This window comes from Candoia aspera, chromosome 12 (assembly GCF_035149785.1).
Source record: "Candoia aspera isolate rCanAsp1 chromosome 12, rCanAsp1.hap2, whole genome shotgun sequence".
Classification (NCBI taxonomy): Eukaryota; Metazoa; Chordata; class Lepidosauria; order Squamata; family Boidae; genus Candoia; species Candoia aspera.
Window position 1 is genome coordinate 8413162 of NC_086164.1, and position 23914 is coordinate 8437075.

A 23914-nucleotide genomic window follows, 5' to 3' on the forward strand; every position below is an offset into this window, starting at 1 on the left:
AACAGAAACGCGCATCAGCGCCATGGCATGTGAAACGTTACGATGTATAAACTACATTGAATCCGTGAACATGACAATGGGATGGATCTGGGGCAAGTTTCAGATCATCTGGAAATGCTTGTTGTCACCTTCTTTACTCCCTTGCAGGCTTTCAACCAGTGGTCATTTCATTTTCCTAAAATGTTCCTGTGGGGACCTTCAAAGTAGCATGAGGATTAGGGCTGTGCAGCACTTCAAATGAAAAGGCAAAAAGGTACTTTCAAGTATTCTTGGTTGCATGCATAATACCTCTCTTAACTCCTTAGGCAAATATGGAAAGCTATTCTGTACCCAGGAAAGATGCAGCTGTCTTGCAAACAGGATCATTCTTGGGCATTGAGGACCTTCTTCTTCTTCTTCTTCTTCTTCTTCTTCTTCTTCTTCTTCTTCTTCTTCTTCTTCTTCTTCTTCTTCTTCCTCTTCTTCCTCTTCTTCCTCTTCCTCTTCTTCTTCCTCTTCCTCTTCCTCTTCCTCTTCCTCTTCTTCTTCTTCTTTTTTTCTTTTCTTTTTTGGCCTTTGAATCTGAAGTGCTTCACAGCCCTAGTAAGGATTCCACATACTGCCATCCTGTCAACTCTGAGTTGCTAATTGTATCTGCACAACACACCTATGTGTTGTAGTCTACTGATCTGACCCAGTGTTGAGATGTTGAGAAAGAATGTTTTCCATTCCTGAACTCATAGGGGCATGCCTATTCCATAATCATCTTTAAAGTGAATCAAGATGTAAACTGAATCAAGGTGTAAACATTGATCCACAAACTCTGTCCCCACATGCATTTAAATTCCAGATCATTTTTAATTGATACTTATATTGGAAATAAAACAGTGGGTTGCAAAGTCAATAACCTTCTCAAAAAACCATTCTCTGTCTGTGAACAGACAATGCAGTCCAGAGAAGTAAATGACCTGGCTGGTGGGCCAGGGGTGGGAAGGGGCCAAAAATATACTGTTGTTCTACACTTGCACTAAATTCATAAAGCCATCACTCGTCCAACATACAGGATTTCTAGGGGGAAAAAGAGGTTTAACTCCCTTCATGCAAGGGCTCTGATTTGATCCCTCATATTTCCAGGTGGGACTCAGACAGAATCCCCATCTGGAATGTTGCTAGTTAGAATAGACAATAAGTTGAGTAGTCTGTTGAAGTCTTCTTTCTGTGTTTCTTTGCTGATGAACCCTTAGCAATACTTAGCACTATCAGCAAATGAAATTGACTCAGACCATCAGCAGTGAGCTGTATTTCCCTGCCTCATCTCCTCACCCCTCATCCTCCCCCTCATCCTTGTCCCCCTCCCCCTCCTTTTCTTCTCCTCCTTCTCTTCCTTCTCCTCCTTCTCCTTCTCCTCCTCCTCCTCACATTATCTGCTGCACTCACCTGTATTTAGAGCCAAGATTGACCTCTCCTACTGATGTTTATGTGGGGGCTTCAGGAGTTGCTTGAGGATTCTTGCTGTGCAAGACCTACAGCACATATCTGCCTTGGAAGATTGATTACACACCTCCAATCTATGTTATCTTTGCTCATATCATTCTGAAATCTACACTGCCGTGTTTCTCTATTAGTCTGCAAACAGTATTATTTCAATATGTATAATAAGGATTATTTTGTCTTAAAATCACAAACCTTTTATTGCAACAAAGGCAACACATTTCACTTCATTGAAGCATGGGGTGATGCACTTTTCTTAACAAGGTTCTTTTCTCAATCACTTTTGGTACTCTCCGTAGCCAGAAATGGGCTTCTGCAAATGCACAGAAGCCAATTTCCTTCACGGAAGCATAACAGCTGCTTTGTCACCCAGAAATGGGAGGCCATGTTGTCTCATGAAGCTGCTTCAAAGGATGTTTCTCATTAATCTTTTTCAAAGCAAATTATCCATTCAAAGTTTTGCAGAATAGCAGCAGCTGACTGGTTTCATCTGGACTTGGAAGTCAAGCAGAATTGGGCTTAATTAGCACTTGGATGGGAGGTTATAAGGGAATCTCAGGATCATACGCTAGGCTGAAATATAGAAAGACCTCCATCTGAAATTGTGATGAACCTCTTCCACAACGTTGCCAAGAAAATGTAGACTGTCCATGAAATTATCAGATGTCTGTTCTAGCATGTTTTAAAATTAAGAGTGTAGCTCTCATGTTATATATATTCAAAATGTTTTTTTTTTCCCCTTCCAACCAATGCTAGTGTATAAATGAATTGTCTCCTTGCATGTGTTTCTAAACCAGCTTTCCTCAAAATGGTGCCTCCAGCTGGGTTGGATTTCAGTCCCTTAATTCCCAGGCATCTGGGACAACAAACTGGTAGTAAGGGTGGGTAATTGTAGTCCATGTTTGTACAGCACCAGGTTGGCAAAGATAGCTCTATGGGACATATTTCTCAAAGCCCTTTGGTTTTCTTTATGAGCTGGGGTCCACATCACTAAAAATCAGAAAAATTGACGAAGTGTTCATGAAGTTAATTTATGATCTGTCCATTACTTTAAGAGATGCGGATTCTGTTGGCAGATTGCTAGGAAAGCCTTTGGCCCAGGAGAGATCAGAAAAGTCACACACCAGGCATTTCTATAAAAATAATTTTATTTAGAGAAAGCAAACATATTTACAGGCTCTCAGTGAGAGCTGCTTAACTCTCTACATGCCTAAACAGAAGGGAAACTGAAACTAAAACAAGTCCAGGCAAGTTCTTCTTCCCAGGTGCAAAAATTAACATTCGAAAAGAGGACAATTAAATTCAACCTCTTCACCCAGCCAAAATGATTAGTTACCATAGTAACCTTAATCTGTAGTAGAAAACATATTAACAGATTCAATCATTTTTCACCAGAATTTCCTAAGATAGAATTCCCAAAGTATCCCCAAAGTTACAGAAACTTCTATATCAATGTTATACTGTATATGATTGGATACTGGTGGTAGTTGGATTACCCTATTTTAGATTCTCACCTATTTGGTGCTAATTTTCTTTATCAAACTGGATAAAAATGTCAGTCATTCAAAACATTTTAAGTCAACCAGATGTGAAAATTGCAAGGCTTGTAAGATTTCCATTTTGTCAGTTTGACTAAATCTCTTTGCTAAGAAATACTAGACTGATGTATCACCCAAAAGATTATCACCAAGATTAGATATGTGTATGTGCTTTACACGTTTAGTATCTAATAATCAACATCAACCCATGTACTACTGTAGCGTTGTCGGTTCAGCTATGAATGCATTAAAGAATATTTATATTCACTGTGTTTTTTATATATACAAATTTATTCTGGAAAGAAAATTGGATTACACATTTAGATGCAGTTGTTTATACTAAATAGCAGTTTAAACCCCCATAATGTTGAAGTTCATACTGAGGTCACATAATACGCATGGCATCAATTTATAAAAAGAGACATTGCAATGGTGTTGTGTTCCCTGCTTCATTTATAGATTTTTATTCATGGGAATCAGTGTTCACTTTAAATATATCACATAGTAATTTAGTTTTAGCAGATCTTTGATGAGGTTTATAGAGGACCAAGAAGATGAGGAATGAAGGAGACAAGGCTATGCTTTGGTTTTTATGTAGATATTAGAATTAAATAGCTAAAGCTTCAGCTTAAATCTGAGTTGAACCAATGTTTGTAAACATTTTCTGCAGCAATGAAAAGTTTGGCGTAGTTTTTTTTTTTTAAGTTTTCATCAAAAGATGGCAAGTACACAAAAATCACACCATAGAGATATTCTTTCTGAGGGAATATTCAGAACTGTAAACAGACATGGCTAAAGACATTTCCTCACTCCATAATTCCTGAAAATAATGAAAGGTATATGCTCAGATGCTTTTCTAAAACATATAATTGTCTCAACAGCCCAACAGTTCTGTGTAGTATATTAGTTACTTTTATTTTCCTAGTTCTGTGTTTCCGTGCCTCTGGCAGCTGAATATGATCTGGTGCATTCACAAGGGAAATTATAGCACATTAATATGTTATCACACTACTTCATATTTAGGTGCAACCTAATTGGATTGTAAATCCATTCACAGGGAAAAAGTTAGACAAAACCATTTTCATAATTGTGAAACTCTTTTAAAAAAATGGATGCCAGAGAGACAGAATTCAAAATCCACAATTTCAGACTGCATTACTCATAAAATAATATGAACTTCTAGCAAAGCTCACATTAACTGTATTCTCAAAACCTATTACAACATCCACTAAATCTGCATAGATTGTTGGTCCCAAACTGTATTGAAAGAACATTAGGGATAACAGATGTTCTTAATTAAAATAAATGCTGAATAAGTTTAACATTCCTCATTGTGCCCAGATAAATGAATAGACTCTTAGGATACTGTAGAAGTGCCACTATTTAGTGAAGAGACAATTATGCTAAAGGACAATTAACAATCTTTTTTTCTCCCAATCATCCCATTGATGTTGCCTGTATGAAGATTATTGAGAGGTCATAGAAATAAGGAATTGCCCCCAAATAATGGCAGTACTGTTATGCTTAACTTCAGAGTATTATGGGATAACAAAATTAATATGGGCTTTAGGTTGGGCATTTTGCTTCTTGCCATCACATTCCAAGCTGATTTAATTCTTTTTTCCCTCTACTGTTTATAGAGAAAGTTTCAGAACTGTCAATCCTAATTAAACAAAATTTCTGGCCACCTGCTAGAATCAGATGGAATAGTTTTTTGGTATTTCCAGGTCCAGCGGATTGAAGTTTAGAAAGAAAGGGGAAAAGAAACAGGTAGCAACATTCAAGCAACATTACAATGCGAGATGAATAGGAGAGAATTTTAATCTGGAATTTTTAAAGCTAATCACCTTGACAGTCTTGCCAAGATAGAAAATTCTGCTTGGGTCCCTTTTTTAATGTTTTTTTATATATATATATATATAGATTTTCTGGTCCCCCCCCCCGCCATCCTATTTATTTATATATTTGCTGTATATCCATCTTTACCTCTAAGAGCATAAGGCTGCATCCCCAACGCAGGACTCCCTTTTACAATTTTATCTTCATGACAATATCCTAGGGCAGCCTTTCTCCACCTTTTGACCCTGGAGGAACCCTTGAAATATTCTTCAGGCTTCAGGGAACCCCTGCACATTCAGGCTCAAATATAGGCCACAAGTTATAGAATTATTATATTTGTTTCATGGGTAGGCCTGTATATACAGTATGCATTAACACTGTTCTGTCCTGTTCAGACTAAGCACCAGACAGGTTCTCAACGAATATTCTTTATTAATAATTATTTACAATGCGAGACTGGGTTAAACAAGCCCAACTGGGCCGACTGGATCCAACTGGAGCACGAAGGCTGGAGGCAACAGTTCTTGAACTGGAATGGTACTGGAATGATGCTGATGCTGAATCTCTGACTCACTGGACCTGGAACAGGACTACAAACAGACAGGGATGAGCTGGAGGCTTAGACCAGGACTTGAACTCAGAGCAAAGTTAGACTCTGCTGGGGGTTCTGGACTAGGCTGGTTACTCTGAACTCTTGCAGACAAGGCTTGAAACCAGAACAGAGCTGGGCTTGGCTGGAAGCTCTGGACTGGACTGCAACCTCTGGACTGGAAACTTGGAGCAAGACTTGGAACTTGGATCTAGACTGTACTTGGCTGGAAGCCCCAGACTAGGCTGGATTCTCTGGACTGGAGATCTGGAGCAAGGCTTGGAACTCGGAACTAGGCTGGACTCAGCTGGAAGGACCTCATGGTCCATGACTCCGGATCCCGAACAGGATAGGTGTGAAACTTCTGAACACTCTAGAGTCTGCAAAGTGTGGTCACATAGAACTGTGGACAAGCAGCAGCACAGGAAAGCTGAAGCTGACTCATGCTGCTGAGGGGATCATGGAGATTCATGGCTAGAAGCAAGGTGGAGGCTGCTGGGCACCTCACTGGCAGCAGAAGCAGGATTCAATCCATCTTTGGAGTAGAGCCCAAGCACTGGTTCCTCTTTGGCCACAGACACTGACTCCGATACTGGTAAGGACTCTTCTCCCAAAGCTGCAGAGTTAGAGGATCGGTTGTCTCCTGCAGCTTGCTGTCCACGTGGCTGCCTTTTATCCCAATTTTTGGTGTGCTTGGAGTCTCCTGAAGCCAATTGGGTTGCCTTCTCCTTCATGTGCTTTTCAGCCTGTCTCTGGCATGCGCTGATTGGCGAATTCAAATCTTCCTCCAGATCTCACCCAATCAGCATTGTAAGTTCTTCCCACTCTGTTGAGTCATGCTGGAGTTTCGTTTCTCCAATTCCAGCCAAGTAAGTTTCCAATTCCTCCTCTGACTCGGACATAGTTTCACTTTCCAAGTCAGAGGCAAGCTTGGTTCTGACATGTTCTTAAACTAAAAATAAAGAATGAAACTTACCTCTTTAATGTGAAGTTGCTTAAATTTGAAATATTTTTTTTAAATAAATTGTGATATCCCACAGAACCCCCTAGTGACCTCTTGCGCAACCCCTAGTGACCTCTCGCAGAACCCTGGTTGAGAAACCCTGCCCTAGGGAGATGGGTTGGGTGGGGAAATAGACACCAGCCTAAATGTTTCACTGATGAAGAAACTTATGGACAGGTTTGCAAATGACTGAAGCTGAAAGAGAATGAGAACCAAAGAACTGGAGAAATAGTTGAAATGATTGAGGCAAAAATATACTGGCTTCACTGAGGCAACCAGAGGCATTTGAACAATGGGCCATCCTTTCCTTCCCACTGTTATAACAGGCAAAGGAATTCTCACAGGAGAAATCAAGTCATCCCCAACTGGAAAATAGGATTCACTATGACAAAGAAGTACGTGTGTGGCTAAATTATTTCCTGGTGTTGGAACTAACTAATGCAGTATTTTGCAACCTTGGTGGTTTCCAGATGGACAGACTTCAACTCCCAGGATTCCTCAGCCAATGTGGTCATTGCTGAGAATTTGGGGAGTCTATCCATCTGGAGGTGGCCAATGTTGGCAAATGCTGAACTATTATATACATGTAGGGTAGCTGTAAAACAATTTTTGGGAATGTCACCGCAGGAAAATGCCATATTAGCTGTTCCTTGTCTTTTGCTTGCTATCCTCTAATGTTTATTGATAATTAAGAAGCAGATTGGGATGTCATGTTAACAATAAGTGCCAAGTGTCCTTTTTATCCTTAGCCATGAATATGTAACATGGATCACTCTCTCCTCTCTACCCTCCAATGATTGTTCCATTTCTGTTGGATGACAAATGGCATCCTTCTCCTTGTAATGTGCCTGCAGGGTTAAATGACTTTATTATTATTAATGAGTCATTGCTCCAGCTGCCCAGAAATGAAGGAAATAGAAAACATAAGAGACTGAACTCTAAGTAATTACCAGCCTAATTATTACCTTTCCAATTTCATTTATCCGGTAGATCAGAAGGCTGTCAAACATCCTGCTCAGGAAAAAAAAAAGTCCAAAAATCTGTTCATTATTTTATCCACACACATACACATTAATACTCCACTAAAGAGATAACTAGAATGAATGAACTAGAATAAATTCAGATGATAAAAGCTCATGTTAAAAGCACCCTGTTCTAATGCCTAATGCACACTTGAAGCTGAATTTCCCCAATATTCCCTATTCTGATATATGATGTATATGCAGTATATATAATGTATAAAGAGTCAGTTTGATCTAGTGGTTAAGGTGTTGGTGTTAGAAACCAGGAGACTGAGATTTCTAGTCCCACTTTAGGCATGAAAGCCGGCTGGGCCAGTCCCTCTCTCTCAGCCCAACTCACCTTACAGGGTTGTTGTTGTGGGGAAAATAGGAGGAGGAAGAAGTATTAGGTACATTTGCTGCCTTGAGTTATTTATAAAAATAATAAAAGCAGGATAAAAATGCAAATAAATAAATAAACAAACAAACAAACAAACAAATAAATAAATAAATAAATAAATAAAAAACACATTGAACCACAAGCCATTACATTTGAGCTTAATGTGTTGAGTAAATCCAGCCCCCTGGATTTAGTTTACTTTTCAGTGTTGTCTGGAAAGCCAAAACTTGATTTGACTAATAATGCCATAGTTCAGTTCACCTTGTCTGCAGAACAATTAATTTAAAGCTCTCGTTCAAAGTGAGCACTGAATGTTGAGCTAAGCCTCAAGCATCTCTTGAGTTTTCTTCCCAGTTATGGGCCGAGACTGTTTCACTAGGTGAAAGTAAACTAGAAAGAGTAGTAGTAGTGGCAGCAGCCAGTCTATATCCTCTACTGTCCTCTTGATCCAATATTTATTCTGGGGCATTATGGGAAGATAACAGAAAAAGATGGTGCAAATTATTTATAGAAAATTCTGAAAGGGACTATTCAGGGAGTGAAATAAAAATGTCTTACTGGGAAATTTCAGATGAACTTTGTATGATTGTGCACGGACCAGCTCCTTATGTTCTAAGTGTAGAGGATTGCATTGGAGTCTATGAGAAACTAAGTATAGTTGGTAGATGCATTTTCTAAACTTATTTCATGTCCCCTTCAACAAGCCACTTGAGATGAAAGTGCCCTTTTCACAATATCTGATTATCTTAGATTTCTTTAATCTCACAGTGGTAACATACAACTATCCTCATAAAACAGGGGCAGGGGGAAGAGTTATCACAGTCCATCTAACATATGTACTTTTATTACTTATGCATGAGTTGTTGGGATTTTTTTCTTTTTATTTTTCTATTGAAAATAAATCTACAGATAATTTTCTTCCATACAGATAACATTTTTCCCCTGGTTAGTCATTGGTACATTTTAGAATAAAATTATTTTCAGCAATCTATTCATCATTTCAAAATTTATTTTCTGCATAAAAGAGAGGCTCAGATTACACTGTGATGTAAAATGCAGTTGTGTCTTTAATGGAGGGCATGGGTATCTCAAGAAAAAGTGGTTTAGAAAAACAAAATGATGTTCTCTTATTCGTATAATGAGTATAAAGATGTTACACAGTAATACAAATATACTGCCTAAATGCTGGGGGAGCAAATGAGCCAGTGAAAAATATTTTAGGAGAGAGACATGCTACACCTTAAGCTCATCCCAGGTAGGTGACAGCAATTCTTAAACAAATTAAAACTCTCATCAGCATATATATGAAACATCTAATTAATAGTCTAGTCCTTTTCAATAGACCAAGTATATTATCTTGAAAAATATTGTTGGTGTTTCTATGTTTATTTTATTGCCATAATTTCAGCTTTCCCTTTATTTAATTTGCAACCAATAATATAATATACTGATTAGATTTCCCTGTCTCAGTGCTGCATTTTAAACATCTGTTATAATAGGTATTAGAGGGTTGAAAAATGAGGCACAGAAGTGCTCACAGCCCTCAAAGCTCTATTAAATAAATTAAAATAAAATTTTTAATGGAGACGTCTCATAGGAGAGTCTCATGGTATCCTCACTCGAGTCCTAGGGGAGACCCTTAACTCAGAGACATGAGTTCTGATTTAAAGGTAAAATGCCACTTTGGACCAAGGAGGGACACGGGTATCATGTCTCTCTGCAAGTTCTTAAACAAATGAGAGAAAGGGAGATGCACCTGAGCTTGGGATAAGCTTTACATGCACAAGGCCACAGTCTCAGCATGTAATAGCATGTGGGAATGACAGGAGGAAGAGCTGCAGATTAGACAATGGTCAGATAAGAGGCAGCTGAGTCGACAGAAGGAATGGGAGTGTGGAAAACATCTCAGAAGGGACCCTCCCTAGTTTCTTGGACTGGAAAGGTGAGGAGAGAGAGATGTACTATCATAATTGCAAGAGTCTGTTTAAGTAACCTTACAATAAAGTTAGAGCTAGTACTTCTGCATGTGCTTCTCATCTGGACTACCTTGCAAGGCTGACACAGTGCTCAGAATCTTGAGGTAGACATGGGAAAACAAAAGTATATGTACAGATGAGGGATTTATTTTGTATGGATAGATTTCAATGCATATGACCTATGGCCAGAGGTGACAATGTGCCCACTAACATAGTTCATGGCATTAGCCAAGCAACCTGGTCTACCTAAGTTGACTTTTTTTTTTTTTTAAATGGGAATCTAGTGCTGCAAAGTCTCAGTGCTTGTAGTCCCCAGAGGTATTCTGAGGGAATAAAGTGGTGGATGACTGTATTTCATAGATTTATTTGTTTTCAGCTATATGGGTGATATATATCTGATTGAGATGTATCACCCATAGCGAGTGGATGGCTGGATGAGAATGCAAATAATGTAATCCAAATATTTCAAATTTGTCTGTTCCAGAAAATCTGGAGATCCCGTCCATGATCACTTGCCAGGGTTCTCTGGCTCTGGTCAACTTCAGGGCATGGTTGCTGCAGCTGATTAATTGATTAATTATCCTTTTTGGAAACTTTTATTATGGGGAAGAAATAGGTTTTGTCTTGGAAAGGCAACGTTGAGATGCTGGTTCTTATTTTTTCCATCCCATCCTTTCCACTAATGTTGTGCAATGTGATTAAGCAGCCTAATATGCAAAAGAGAATTGAAACTCCTCCAACCAGTTTATGAGAATTAAAATGTACTTTCCATTAATACGTTTGATCTGCTGACCTCTACTAATTATGCATGAATGCATGAGCCTTTTTATGGGATTTTCAAGGTTTTAGCCAGAGGACAGAATTCTGTCCTTCCTTGCATTCCTTTTACTTTTTTTTTTTTTTTTACTTTCCTTTTTCTTTCTGAGTAGCAGTAATGAAAAGTCACAGCTTCATACCCCCATGACAATAAAACGAGAAGAAGAGAGTTCAGATATGTGCCACACTCTTCTTATGTGCCCACATTTCGAATTGGCACAATTTTTTCCCCCTTTTTTTGGTAGAAGACAGTTAAGAGCCGTTTTTGTAACAACATAATAGCATATTTTGAAAGCTTAATTGAAGTCAAAATTTCTTCCCATTGTCATGTGGTTTAGTGAAGTGCTTTGAGCTTTCTGTTGAGGTTTAAATAAGTGCTAAAACAAATCTAGGAGAAAAAACATAATTGCGTCTGAAATCACAAAGCAAGACCTGAAGGCCTAATTTCAGATCACAAAATCTAAGTATCATCTGTGCTTTAGAAAGATGTTTGCTTTAATTTCAAGAGCTCCCTTATTAAAATGTTAGAGGACCAAATTTGAGAGCTTGTGAACCATCAGAAGAGAAAGTGAGCCATTCCATGGACAGTTATTGGAATTGGAGCAATCAAGGAAACAAGAGAAAATGAGTATTAAGTGATTCCCCACATTCAAGTGTCGCTACTGTTTTGTTTCCTCTAGAAATTCAGCACAGCATTGTTAACATTCTTTGATAACTGTTGAAACAACTTTCACCATTTGTTGGAAGTCTTTGGTGCCGTGTAAAATGCTTCTATTGCATGCTTTCTACTAAAAACACCCTAGAAGATAAAAATAAAAGAAAGAAAGAACAACAACTTGGGGAGGCACATGCTCTTCAGGGAATATGAGTCCAAAGTCTCTTGGGTGGCAATGTTTTTTTTTTTTTTTCCCCACTGTTCATTAGGTTCTGGCCATAAAACTAAGAGGAGGTAAGAATTCCAGCTGGGCTGATTTGCTATCAGACTGAGTTTCCAGGAATACTTTTTGAACAGACCAAGGTGAAATGCATCTTCCTTCCATCCTCTGAGTTTCATAGCAGAATCCCTGGAAACTTCCCTGCTGTTACCTTGGTTAAAATTGAAAGCATTATTAAAAGCCTGCACACAGCTATCAGGGCTTCAGCCACATAACCGTATTGTCAATGACTACTGAACAAATAAATAATTAAACTTAAAAGTGTATTCTACTGTATAATTGGTGTTAATTGGTTCTTAAACGCTTGGTTAATGAAGGAATGGAATTACACCACTGTTAGAGGGGATATAAATGTCTTCCTACAATAACCAGAGTTACCTTAATTTAATCAAGCAGCATGCAGTTTGCTAGCCATTGCCAAAAAAATTATGTAAGACAATTTATAGTATTGTATTGTTACAATTCCTATACAGAGAGGAAAAACTATACAGAACAACTCCAAAGGAGAGATGAAATCCTTCTTTGCTCATAGAGTTGTATCATCATATTAGCTCTTGATCTAGAGGTTGATAAATCGGTTCCTATCCTCCATATTATCTTTTCTTCCCATGCTTCGGGATTTCCAGAAATGTTACATTTCTAGCTGTTCCATATGCCAATTGCTAGTAAAGGTAAAAACTCACTTGAATTGAACTTGACTCCTGGTGATGCGGGTTCCTTGACAGCAATATGTAAGTGGTTTGCTATTACCTTATACTGAGATTTTGTTTTGTTTTTACTTAATTTCCAGTCTAGTTTACAGTTCTGGGAATTCTCAGATTCTTCTAAACAGGTACTAACCAGCTCCGATCTTGCTTAGATTTTTTTTCAACATCATCCAAGCTCAACTAGGTACTATCACCAGCTGTAACAGGCCAATCACTATAGATGACTAGATCGTATTTCCAAATAAGCACCTAGATAATCCAACATAGGAATCAAAGTGACATGTTGCCAAAAAGAAAGCAAAAATATTGATAGGGTTGCCTTATACTTCCAGAAGGACTTCCGGGTCTTGGAAGCATTCCATTCCCACCAGGATTCTCTCTCCAAGTCTGTGAGAACTTCAGATTCTTCTGCTTTCCTTTCTGTCACACAGAATGTTGGACTAGATGGGGTTTTCTGATGGGCAAAGGTTCTCCACCTGAGTGTGGAGAAGCTGTATTATTACTAGGGCTATAGAGATCTCACAATCATTTCTAAGAAAGAAGCATGTGGCCACATTAATTTGCTCCTCTGTCTAATCTGGTACTTAATTGTGGATTTTTTTTCTGAAAAGATACGTTTTTTTTTAAAAAAAGATAAAGATTCCCGTTTAGTCGTGTCCGACACTAGGGGGCGGTACTCATCTCCGTTTCATGGCCGAAGAGCCAGCATTGTCTGAAGACACTTCTGTGGGCATGTGGCTGGCACGACAGTCACGGAACACTGTTACCTTCCCGCCAGAGCGGTACCTGTTTATCTGCTCACATTTGCATGCTTTCGAGGAATTGGGGGCCAAGAATTAGGTCTGTAGGACATGGCATGGATTTTCATTAGGGAAGAGCTTCATCCTACACAGGAGGCACAACTCTCATGGTCAAAGGAAAGAGGCAAATGGTGCTTCTTGACAATGCTTCCTTCGCAGGCTCATTCAACATTTTCAACAGCTTTCAGAAGCACCTTGTCCTAGCTTAGAGCGAAGAACCACGCTGAGACGGTAGCTTGATTCTCTAGTGTTTATTGTCCTACTCTACTAGACATAAAATCCTGCCAGACTGAAAGGGCATGGGAAACCCTCACAGATTAAACCCAAAAATCAAGGTGGGTCTGCTCTGAGTTTTTTCGAAGGAAAAACGTTCAAAGTCGCTAAACTATGCATGCATTTTTCCCCCTGGATAGGGGCACCCTCCTGCTCACCATCATTACGCATGACACACCTGGACTAAGCTGCAGGAGAATCTTATTACACAGCCAGTTCACCTTGACAAAGAATTCTGCTGAATCTGCAGTATGAAACCTTTTGTCAAGCTCCCTCAAGCAGATGTAATTTTTATCACTTTTCTCTTTTTTAATATATCACACACACACACATACACACACATATGTATGTGTATACATATGCATATACATATGTGCATATACACACACATACATACATATACACATACACAAGTGCTTTCTACTTGTGCATTTATACCATGCATGCAAGCTGTTTGAAAGTTGCATAACTGTGAGAGAATATTATAGTTTTTCTTTCCATAAGAAATATATTAAACCATCTTTTGTAACAAGGCCATTTCAATTATGGTCCAAGTTACTAGAAGAACCTCTTAGAACTGCCTTTTTTCATAGCTGATTTTTTTAATGGCCATTTATATCAAAAATAGTCTCATTTTGAAACCAAAAGTTACTGTGCTGTAACTGGATATGGGCCTGTTAAATAAAAGAAGGTCTCCATCAATGTTTTAAGTTGGAACAGTTCAAAAGTGAGGCAGCTAATTAAATATTAAATGAAAGTCGTCGTTATTTATACCTACAATCAAATGAAATATGCCATCTTCTTACAGATGCTTGTGCTGCTTTAGGGCCAAATTATCTGAAGAAGAAGAAAAAAAGTGGAACCATTCATTACACTTGCTGATTTAAATATTTAAAGATTCAAGAGGAAGGAAATGTTTTTCATGTTATCCCCAAAGGGGATTAGGAGTAAAAATTCCAGGAAGTTTACTCTTACACTGTTTCTAGGAAGAAAAAAAAAATAATAATAACTGCCGTGTTCAGTGTAACAAAGAAAAGGCATTAAAGGTTATATTAATTGAACACAACCTTTGGAATGAACAAGGTAATTTTTTTCTTAGTATAAACCCAGATCAATTGTCCTTTATGTGTGTGTGTGTGTGTGCACATGCTCTTTATAATACAGCAAACAACCTGTTAACCACTAATGTGTATTCTACTTGTGTCCATGATTAAAAAGCTATAAAGCTTTGAAACTTTTAATCACAGTCCTACTTTTTTCCTCTCAAATGTATTTAAATTGTATCAAAAACCTCACATATTCATGGCAATCTGCTCCCAAAGGCATTTTATTATTAAAAAACCCTCCCCCCCAAAAAAAGGTAGAGCATATTATATTAGCAATAATTTTAGGGGTTCCTTGTTAAAGTGTCTGTGAACCTCATTAAAGAAAACTGACTATATTAAGAGACAACTTCTGCTTTGGTCTTCATTTTTACTGTCATTCTGGGTCTCTTACATAGCTAAAGCTGCTAAATTATGCTGCCCAAGTGACTATTTCAGGCCACCGGAGTGATTCTAAGCCATAATTTCCTCACATTAGACCTCACTTCCTGCATAGTCAGGAATACAACCTCTAGCAAGCAACCAGCACATTTTGTATTAGCTATTGGCCGACATGAGCAGTTTAAGCTTGTTGTTGGCATCACTTGAGTAAGTTCCTGCTGAGCTGATAACATTGCAATGCGCTACTATAGCTATTTAATAAGAAATGCTTCAGCGACCAAGAGACATTTCTAGCTGCCTACAGAATGATGCTGGCCCTGCCAGCTATGTATTCATGTATGTACTGAATTGGGAAAATATGAAAAACAGAATAGTTATGGCACAATCATGGCAATTTGCTTAATAGTATGCTAATTACTGCTTACTTTATGATGAAATAAGGGTGTGTGATATGGATGATTCTAAGTTCCTGTCAAGAAGTATATCCAATTCTGGTTTGACTTTTGTCAAGTCTTAGACAGACTTCATTAAACCACCACCACCATCACCAGAGCCAACTGCCAAAACCACAGGGATTAGATTATTTTTGTTTTGTTAAAAATAGATTAAAAGGGCTAGTTATGGCACTATTCAGACTGTTAACAGCCCCCAGACTAGGCATTCTTTATTAATATATTAATAAATATATTAATATTTGGGGGAGATGGGCGGTAATTAAATTTGAATAATAAATAAATAAATAAATATGTCCATAGGGATGTACAGGGGAACTCACAAAGCACATAGATCAATCTTCTGAGTGGACAGGACTCTTTTATGTTTACAACTTTGTGCATCAGAGCCCCACGTGCATTTTGGAAGTGCTGGACTCTAGGCTTGTTCATTTATTTATGTTTTTTTTTTTATTATTATTTTAATGTCACCTACTTGAGTGAGTCTAGGTAACTATGTAGGGGTTTTTTGAGGGGCACACTACCCAATGGTTTACAGTAGTTCCAGTGTCAAATTATCATCAAGGACATTATAGAGATACTCAGGTGCTTGCTTTCTATTCATAAATTAAATGTTCTTTGTTTGTTTGATTTAACTGCCAGGGATCTATTATGTGATTATGGTAGGTACAAAATGGGAGAGAGAGAGAAAGGTGTAATTGTGCTCTGAAAAACAGTAGAGGGAACAGACCCTGTTTATACATTTCCTCCAAAGTTTAGAGCAAAAACAGTTGCTCCTTGTAAATTGTCCATGCATGCATGCCAGTTGGCTATTAAGTCTCTGAAAAGGTAAAGGTAAAGGTTTCCCTCGACGTAAAGTCCAATCGTGTCCGACTCTAGGGGGCAGTGCTCATCTCCGTTTCTAAGCCGTTAGAGCCAGTGTTGTCCGTAGACCCGTCCGGGTCATGTGGCCAGCATGACGACACAGAATGCCGTTACCTTCCCGCCGAAGCGGTACCTATTGATCTACTCACATTGGCATGTTTTCGAACTGCTAGGTTGGCAGGAGCTGGGACTAGCAATGGGAGCTCATCCCGCCGCGCGGTTTCGAACCGCCGACCTTCCGATCGGCAGCTCAGCAGTTTAACCCGCAGCGCCACCGTGTCCCTATTTCCAAAACCCATAAGCACTACTAAAATGAATTCTCACACAAAGTAAGAAAACCCAGACATCTTTTGCAGGGGATGAAAACTTGAGGAAATGGAAAGAGATTTTTGGCACAGTTACATGTTAAGGTTAGAAGTTTGGTTCATTTTGTTGGGATTGTAGTTTGACCAACCATGGAGTGACCATACTTGGTAAAAACTAGCAACACAGTTCAGCACTTGCCACACACATTTTTGAACTAGCTTAGGAACCTTAAAATCAGGGTTTGGGGTTGAGAAGAACAATGGACCAGGAATCTAGTATTTTTAACATGCTTGGCCAATTCAGAGTCTTGCATCATTCATCTGATTAAATTATTAACTTGGGTTGTCTATGTAAAATAATGAGAACTGGGTGAATGTTCAGTCCTCTGAAAGAAATGGAAGCTGATGTTCAGCATGTAACTTAAACCCTACATTCCAGTCCTGGTACCAGATTGTCTTGATACTGGAACACTGCTTGGAAATATTTGACTTAGATTTTTATTTTATTTTATTTTATTTTATTTTATTTTATTTTATTTTATTTTATTTTATTTTATTTTATTTTATTTTATTTTATTTTATTTTATTTTTTTTTGCTATTCCTCTAACTCTACCCAACTATTAATTCACAAGGATTTGATACTTGCATATTTGCCAGTCCTGACCATTTCTTCTCTCCAAACAGACCAACGTTCAGCCGGTTGACATCTGAATGCCTTAAAAGCAAAATACAGCCCAAGGACAATTGTGTCCTTAAGACATTTAGCTTAAGACATTTAGCTTTTCCCTGATTCTACTACTACTCTGGAAGTAACGCAGGTTAAAATATATGGTTATATTTAGGAAGAGAAAGAACAAGAAAAACAAGCTCTGATGGACATCTACCTTGTACTAAAAGGTATAATATATGCTGCATTCAGTGTATTGACCAAAAATACAGTCTCTTTGTAGCAAGCAGTTTACAGCCCGGCACTGCCTGATAAATCATATTAATCTGTACTGGTAGTAAGCAACTTGGTAAGCAATTCTTCAAGTTAAGACTTTCTTCTGTTTGGAGATCACTTACTATAGTGTGTGTGTGTGTGTGTACACACACATACATTTTTATTTAACATATTTCTATGCTGCCACAATCAAAATGACTCCCAGCAGCTTACATAGAAAAAAGCTTGCCATATAAAATATACCCAGTACAAAAAGTACAAACACGATGGCGCTACAGCACATAATTCTGTGTGTGGAGATAGAGAAACACATCAAGAGAATGAATATGGTGTGGCATCTTTGCGAAAAATAAAACTTGTCATACCAAGAGCTGGTCAAGAAGATTGAAACTTAAGAGGGGGGGGGAGTGAATTGGTGATTTCTGGATTGGCTGATTAAAAGGGTTGAATATGGAATAGAGAGGAACTATGTGATGTAATCAAACAGAGGGAGGAGGGTTAATAAGTTGGTTTGTCACTGCTGTAAAAAAGATCAGAAGGTGCTTCTTTAATTATCTTTTTTCTTTTTTTCTTTCTTTATTCTCACACTTTCTTTTTTTTTCTTTTTCTTTTTAACTTTACTTTATATACCTTCTTATGTTTATCTTTTATTCATGTAAAAATCTTCAATACAAATTATACATGAAAAGAAAATTAAAACAAGAAGATTGAAACTTAGAAACTCTTTAGGCCCTTAGAAACATCTTAGCGCTGCCACTGAAGACCTCTATTTTTCAGGCCTATTTAACTTAATTATTTGAAATAGGGTAAAGCAGAAGTATAACTATTGTTCAAAATGAACTGGGGAAGTCCAGGAGCCCAGCAAGTAACTATTGGAGGTGGGGTGGGGAGGCAAATGGCCATTCATCATGGTCCAGGTATTGGTATTTGGTCCATGGAAACTCAAGTTCAAGTCCTTCCTTGACTCCATAGCCCACAGCTCAGGAGATGATTGTTGCCACTCATTCTCTCTCTGTTATTTTACATAATATGGACAAAGTTGTAGGAATACAATCCCAATAAACTCTTAGAGAAAGGACAGGAAAAAAACACTGGACTTTGATAATGTGGAGATGTACAAAGGCTCGTGTTATTATTCTGTTCTACCAGAAAATAAATGTTTGCTTATTCCCATGTAATAATGGATATTAGGGGTGTTCAAGCACATCAGATTTGATTCCAAAACATTCCTTGGAGCATGCAGAGCTATGAACATAGCACTTGTCTGCAGGTCTTTAACATGGCCATGTCTTTATCTAGGATCATACAGCAACTACAGAGAGCAACCAAATGCTGCACAGCCCTAACACTCCTGTAAGATCACGTAACCCAGAGTCTTAAATTGCTGAACTGCTGCATATTGCTAGATGAAACCTCCACAATCAAAGCCCTACAATTATTAAGTGTTCTCTCCAGCCTGAATTAGACTGGTTAGTTCTCAAACAGTTTAGATTATTTCTCAGCCATCTGAAACTCCTTCTACTATCACTTAGCCTAGCTGGAGTGACAGAAGGAGCAAACCTCAGGACAGGATGTAGTTGTTTTCATCCAAACCTAGAGTGCATAATTCAAACTTCTTAAATCAATATACAACTATGCCTTTGAAGGCTGTGATGTGAAAAGATTGATACAAAAATGCATATATTAGGGAAAGGTGTGGATATTAGTAAAAATGGCATACAAAGGATCTTAGAGCAAAATAGCTTGCAGAATTACTTATCCTGGGAAATATACATATATACATATATATATACATACATACATACATACACATACATACATACATACACACACACACACACATACATACATACATACATACATACATATACTGTAGTACCTAGCATAAGGCAAAAGCAAACTGAATTGCATGCAATTTTATGTACTGGTTTGAAACTAAAATTATGAAGTGATATGGAACAAGGATGAAAGGAAGTTAAGGCTGGAAAAAATGAGGCATTGGGTGAAACTGATACTGGCAGATTAGTCTAACCCTAATGCAGTCGGAAGGACACTTTTATTTCTTTTCTTCTGCAAGGAATGATACATTCTGTAGCCAAAAGTAGAGCAGGCTAGAAGGAAGAAATGGACAGGGTTAGGAGAGAAATTAAATTTCCCTTAATAAATTAAATTTTAGTTAATAAACATTAAATTACCATTGAGATTTTTCTTTCCCAGGTATTTAATGCATTTCACCTTCTGTCATATTAAAAATTGGAATTCATTGATAACTTTTGGACTGCCTCTGAGGACCACATCTACCACTTTGGCGATAACACAAGAGATCTAGGACCTCCATACCTGGGTGCATACTTGGGGTTCCCCAGGTTTAAGGAGATCAATACCAAAGTAGAGATTTGTTTTGGGTGGGGGGCAGATGTTTTACCTTGCATTCCAGTGAGGCTTCAGCTCAGAAGTGGGGATCACCTTTCAGTATTTACAGTTGGGGTGGAATTTGAATTGGGTGGGGTCGGTTGGTGATTGGAAGCTTCCTGGGAAGTCTTGGTTGATTGGTGGGTGGGAATGGTGCCAGACCTATCTTGACTGGTCTGCCTTATCAGTCTGTGGGGTATGGCTGGTATTGCAGTATGCTCGGTGCCCTGTGATGGACTTGCATTTTTTAATTAACACTAGGAAGAGGGGCTGTTTAGACAAGATAGCTCTTCCTATTTACTCTCACAAGCTGTGAGGTAACAAACTCCCTGCTGTAACCCAAGTAAGATCATTATTTCCCACTTTTATCTAACCAGGTGCCCAGTATGTGCTAGACAATTAGTAATGTAGTTAATCCTCCCTAATATGTAACCTTCACTTGCTGATGCCTAAACTAAGCAACTCCAGATGGGTGTAGGGGGGAGTGAGGCTGAAGGGCTATAAAACATGCCCACCAAAAGCAACACCTTTGTGAGCTGATTCCATGGAATTCCTTCCTTGCTGCTACCCAGGCTCATAGCAGCCAATTGGGGTAGGATCTCTCCAACACTGTATGTATTGGGACCTTATTAATAAACATTTATTAATTGGATTTGTCCTGGCATCTTCCTTCATGTTCACCTTCTTTGATATCCAACCTGCAAATGCTGAAGCTAGCCACACTAGGATAGGACAAAATAGCCCTTAGAGAATAAAACTTCTCACAAAGACTACTGCAGGGCCTATCAATGAAAGATCTTGATCTATGCATGATCTATGATCATTCAATGAATCTCAACAAAAACACCAGCACCAACCCTGCCTCTCTCTTAAATCTCAGAAGTTGGGGACCCAGCACTAAGGGGTGTTCAGCTAGCAAAACGGTCCTCACCATGTTGTTTTGCTGTGGAAGACAATATCATCAGGGCCCCATTTTATTTTTGTTGCAGAATTGCTATTCCAGAAATGTAAGTGGGAAATGAACAAGAAGATAACAAAACTTGGCGAGGGAGCAGGGAAGGGAAGTAGATTATGCACCAAAAGAAAGAAGATGCATTACACAGCAGATACTAAAGATATGGTAGCTGGTGAATATTCATAGAGAAGAATCCCCACTTCTCATGTTAGTGTCAGCCAGGTGTTGATGAATGTGATTCCAATGCAGCTTATTTCAGTGTGCAGAAAGGTGATATTTCATACCACTGAGTGTTTACTTCTTTTCCCTCCATACAAAACCACTTTTTGCATCCCAATTATATCTGATAGCAACTAATCTACAATAATAGAATAAGCTGAGCTTTTCCCCTCCTCAAAGGCAGAAACTAGAAGGGGTCCCATCTTTGCAATATGTTTCTGAAATTAGCTGTTAATTCCGTTTTTATGGGACTCCTACTTCATTGCCATTCCATTCAATTAATGGCAGATTCCTAATGGAATATTTATTTGCTTGCTTGCTTGCTTGCTGTAGCTCTGCTGGTCCAGTCCAGAGACTCTGAATGGCTAAAATATTATTAAGACTTTTTAGTCTAAAGCAAGTCTGGAGCCTTTTCAGTGATGGAGGTACCATCATTGAATTTTGTGTAATGGCCCAAGTAACTTTTTAAAAGTAACCCAAACAGTCCAGGAAAAAAAAAAAAAGATTGGGGGAAACTAGGATATATAATTGTTTGCAACTGTAAGCTAGCCGTATTAAGTCTGTTAGGGAACTACATTTGGCAGGGTCTAGGAGGTGGGACTTCTCTGCCATGGTGCCCACCTTATGAAGTATTCTCTGCATTATAACCCTGAAGTGAGGTCAGCTCCATCCCTACTTATTTTCTGGAAGTCCCTCAAGGTCTGGCTGTCATCAGGTCTGGTGGTCCCAGGGAACCAGTGAGATCTTGAGGAAGATCCCTTCCTAATCTAATCTCTTGTATGCCTTATGATTTATTAAACCTTTTAATAATGACTGTTTTTTTTAAAAAAAAAATGTTTACCATTTTTTATTGTTGTTGTACGCCACCCAGAGTCACTTCTTGTGAGATGGGAGGCCATATAAATGTGATATGTGAATGAATGAATGAATGAATCAATCAATCAATCCATGCTCATGAATGCAAAGTCATTTTGTATGTTGGACATGCTAGAGCAATAGTTCTTTTCAGTGATGTTTAACCTTCTTCTTCTCCCTCTTTCTTTTAAGCTATTGAGGTGAACCTCCAAAAAGCTCTCAATGAAGCTTCTGAAACCTGCACACAGGAATGCCTCATCCTTGGCCATTCTGACAATTGCTGGATGCCTCCTTCGTTGACACAATACCAGCAATCCAATCCGCCTTTGCCAGCTTTCGGCTTCCAACAAGGCTGGGCACGAGGAGCTATGTCAGAGGGAAGACATCCCAAGGATGATACAGAGAAAGGCCAAGGGGGACCTAGGCCTCAATTCTACAATGCCTGTGAAAGACTCTGCACCAGTGAAGACCCAGTCAAAGTTATTCCTCTGGCAAACTTCATACCTCCTGCCCAGGCAATGCCTGTATCTGGGAGCAGCACCACTCTGATCCATGAGCACCAGCTATAAAGGCATATCTTGACAAAGCAAGGCTATTTTGGGCTTTAAAAGTGTGAGTGTACATAGTCACAGCTTAACACATTTTTTATTTGTATGCAAAGCTCTTTAGGTTTGTGGATATTTATGTATATAGAATTCTGAATCTAAGCTGAAGAGCTGAGTCCTTATTAATGAGTTAAAGGAAATTCAGCTTACTCAGTAAGTAACAATTATGCAAACAAACATAACAAAATGAAAAACCCACAAAAGAATGTTTAAAAGAGAAACAGATTCAAAAGTGTGATTTCTTCCCCAAATAGCCGTAATCCATTGTAAGAGAGAGTTGGTCTTCTGAAGTAGAAATGGAACCATGTTTGGAGGAGAGAAATTTCAGAATGGCTTTTTGTTTTCAGGTTATCATCAGGTTATTTTGTACATGATACAAGCAACTATTTATTAGCATCTATCATGATGCAAACTTGTAGTTCTTCACAAGAGCATCTAAGCAGGAAAGTCACCCGCTCCCATTATGTTGGTCAGAGTACTATTGAGATAGCATTGTGAAATTGAACTAAAATATCAAAATTTCACTTGCAGGTCTCAAATGTGATGCATGCTCTATGTTTCCATGATATCTAATATGGTAAAGGGTGGCCTAAAAATAAATACATAATAAATTACTCCATCGGTCTGGATGCATGGAGACACAGTGTGTAGCTAAACAACTAGCCAAAAGAGAGCATTTATGAGCTGAGCTGCAATTTCTTAAAAGATCTTTCTTTAAAAAAAATAATAATAACATGTACAGCATTTTATTTATGAACCTTTTAGAAAAAGTTCACTTGGAAGAGGTTTTTTTTTTTACACGTATTCTATACTGAGACCTCACTTTTCTCCCATAAGCCCTAATCCAGTCCCCATAAGGCCCCAAAGTTCTTGACTAGGGCTTCCAGAGAACTCCAAAAATTGTTTAATATTATAAAAAGGAGGAAATTAACAAAGACATGTTTGGCAGATCAGCATGTAAACCATGCTTGATCTTAACTAAAACCAAATGTAGAAGAAGTACATTTTCTTAGGCCCACTCACATCTTTTTGACTACTGCCCCTCATATGCCTCAGAAAGATCAAAGACGTTGGTCTAGCTTTTAGAAGAACAACAGACCTGGCTTTTCAGCTGATACTACATGTCAGCCTGGAAAAACGTGATAAAATTCCCCTCCTAATTTCTGAACCCACAGTCAAGGTGAAGAATATCAAGAAACAATCCATGCATTACTTTAACATTCATTCTCTCATATCTTCTGGATGGCTTTGGACTTTTGCTTAGTTTGAGGTTTGCTGATATTGGACACTGCAAATACCTCTAGAGGGGAAAAGTACCTTAACTTAGTAAAAAGCTATATTATATCTCTGTCTCCTCCAACCATGGAGAATCAATAGATAATGTAGTATAGTGTTCTGTCGGCAAAACTTTCACTGAGGAACTAATGCTGAGCTGAAAGAAGCAGGAGGAAGCCCCTCCTGCCTCCTTGGGC

General features: G+C 38.4%; 1 protein-coding gene across 1 annotated transcript in view; it reads left to right on the forward strand.

Moving 5' to 3' along the window:
* PCDH11X (protocadherin 11 X-linked) overlaps positions 1 to 22406 on the forward strand; it is a 511529-nt gene extending 489123 nt beyond the window's left edge. The window contains exon 6 of the mRNA XM_063313613.1: positions 22030 to 22406. Within this exon, the coding sequence (XP_063169683.1) occupies positions 22030 to 22406 (377 nt within the window). The remainder of the gene's footprint in view (positions 1 to 22029) is intronic.
* Positions 22407 to 23914: the final 1508 nt, after the last annotated feature.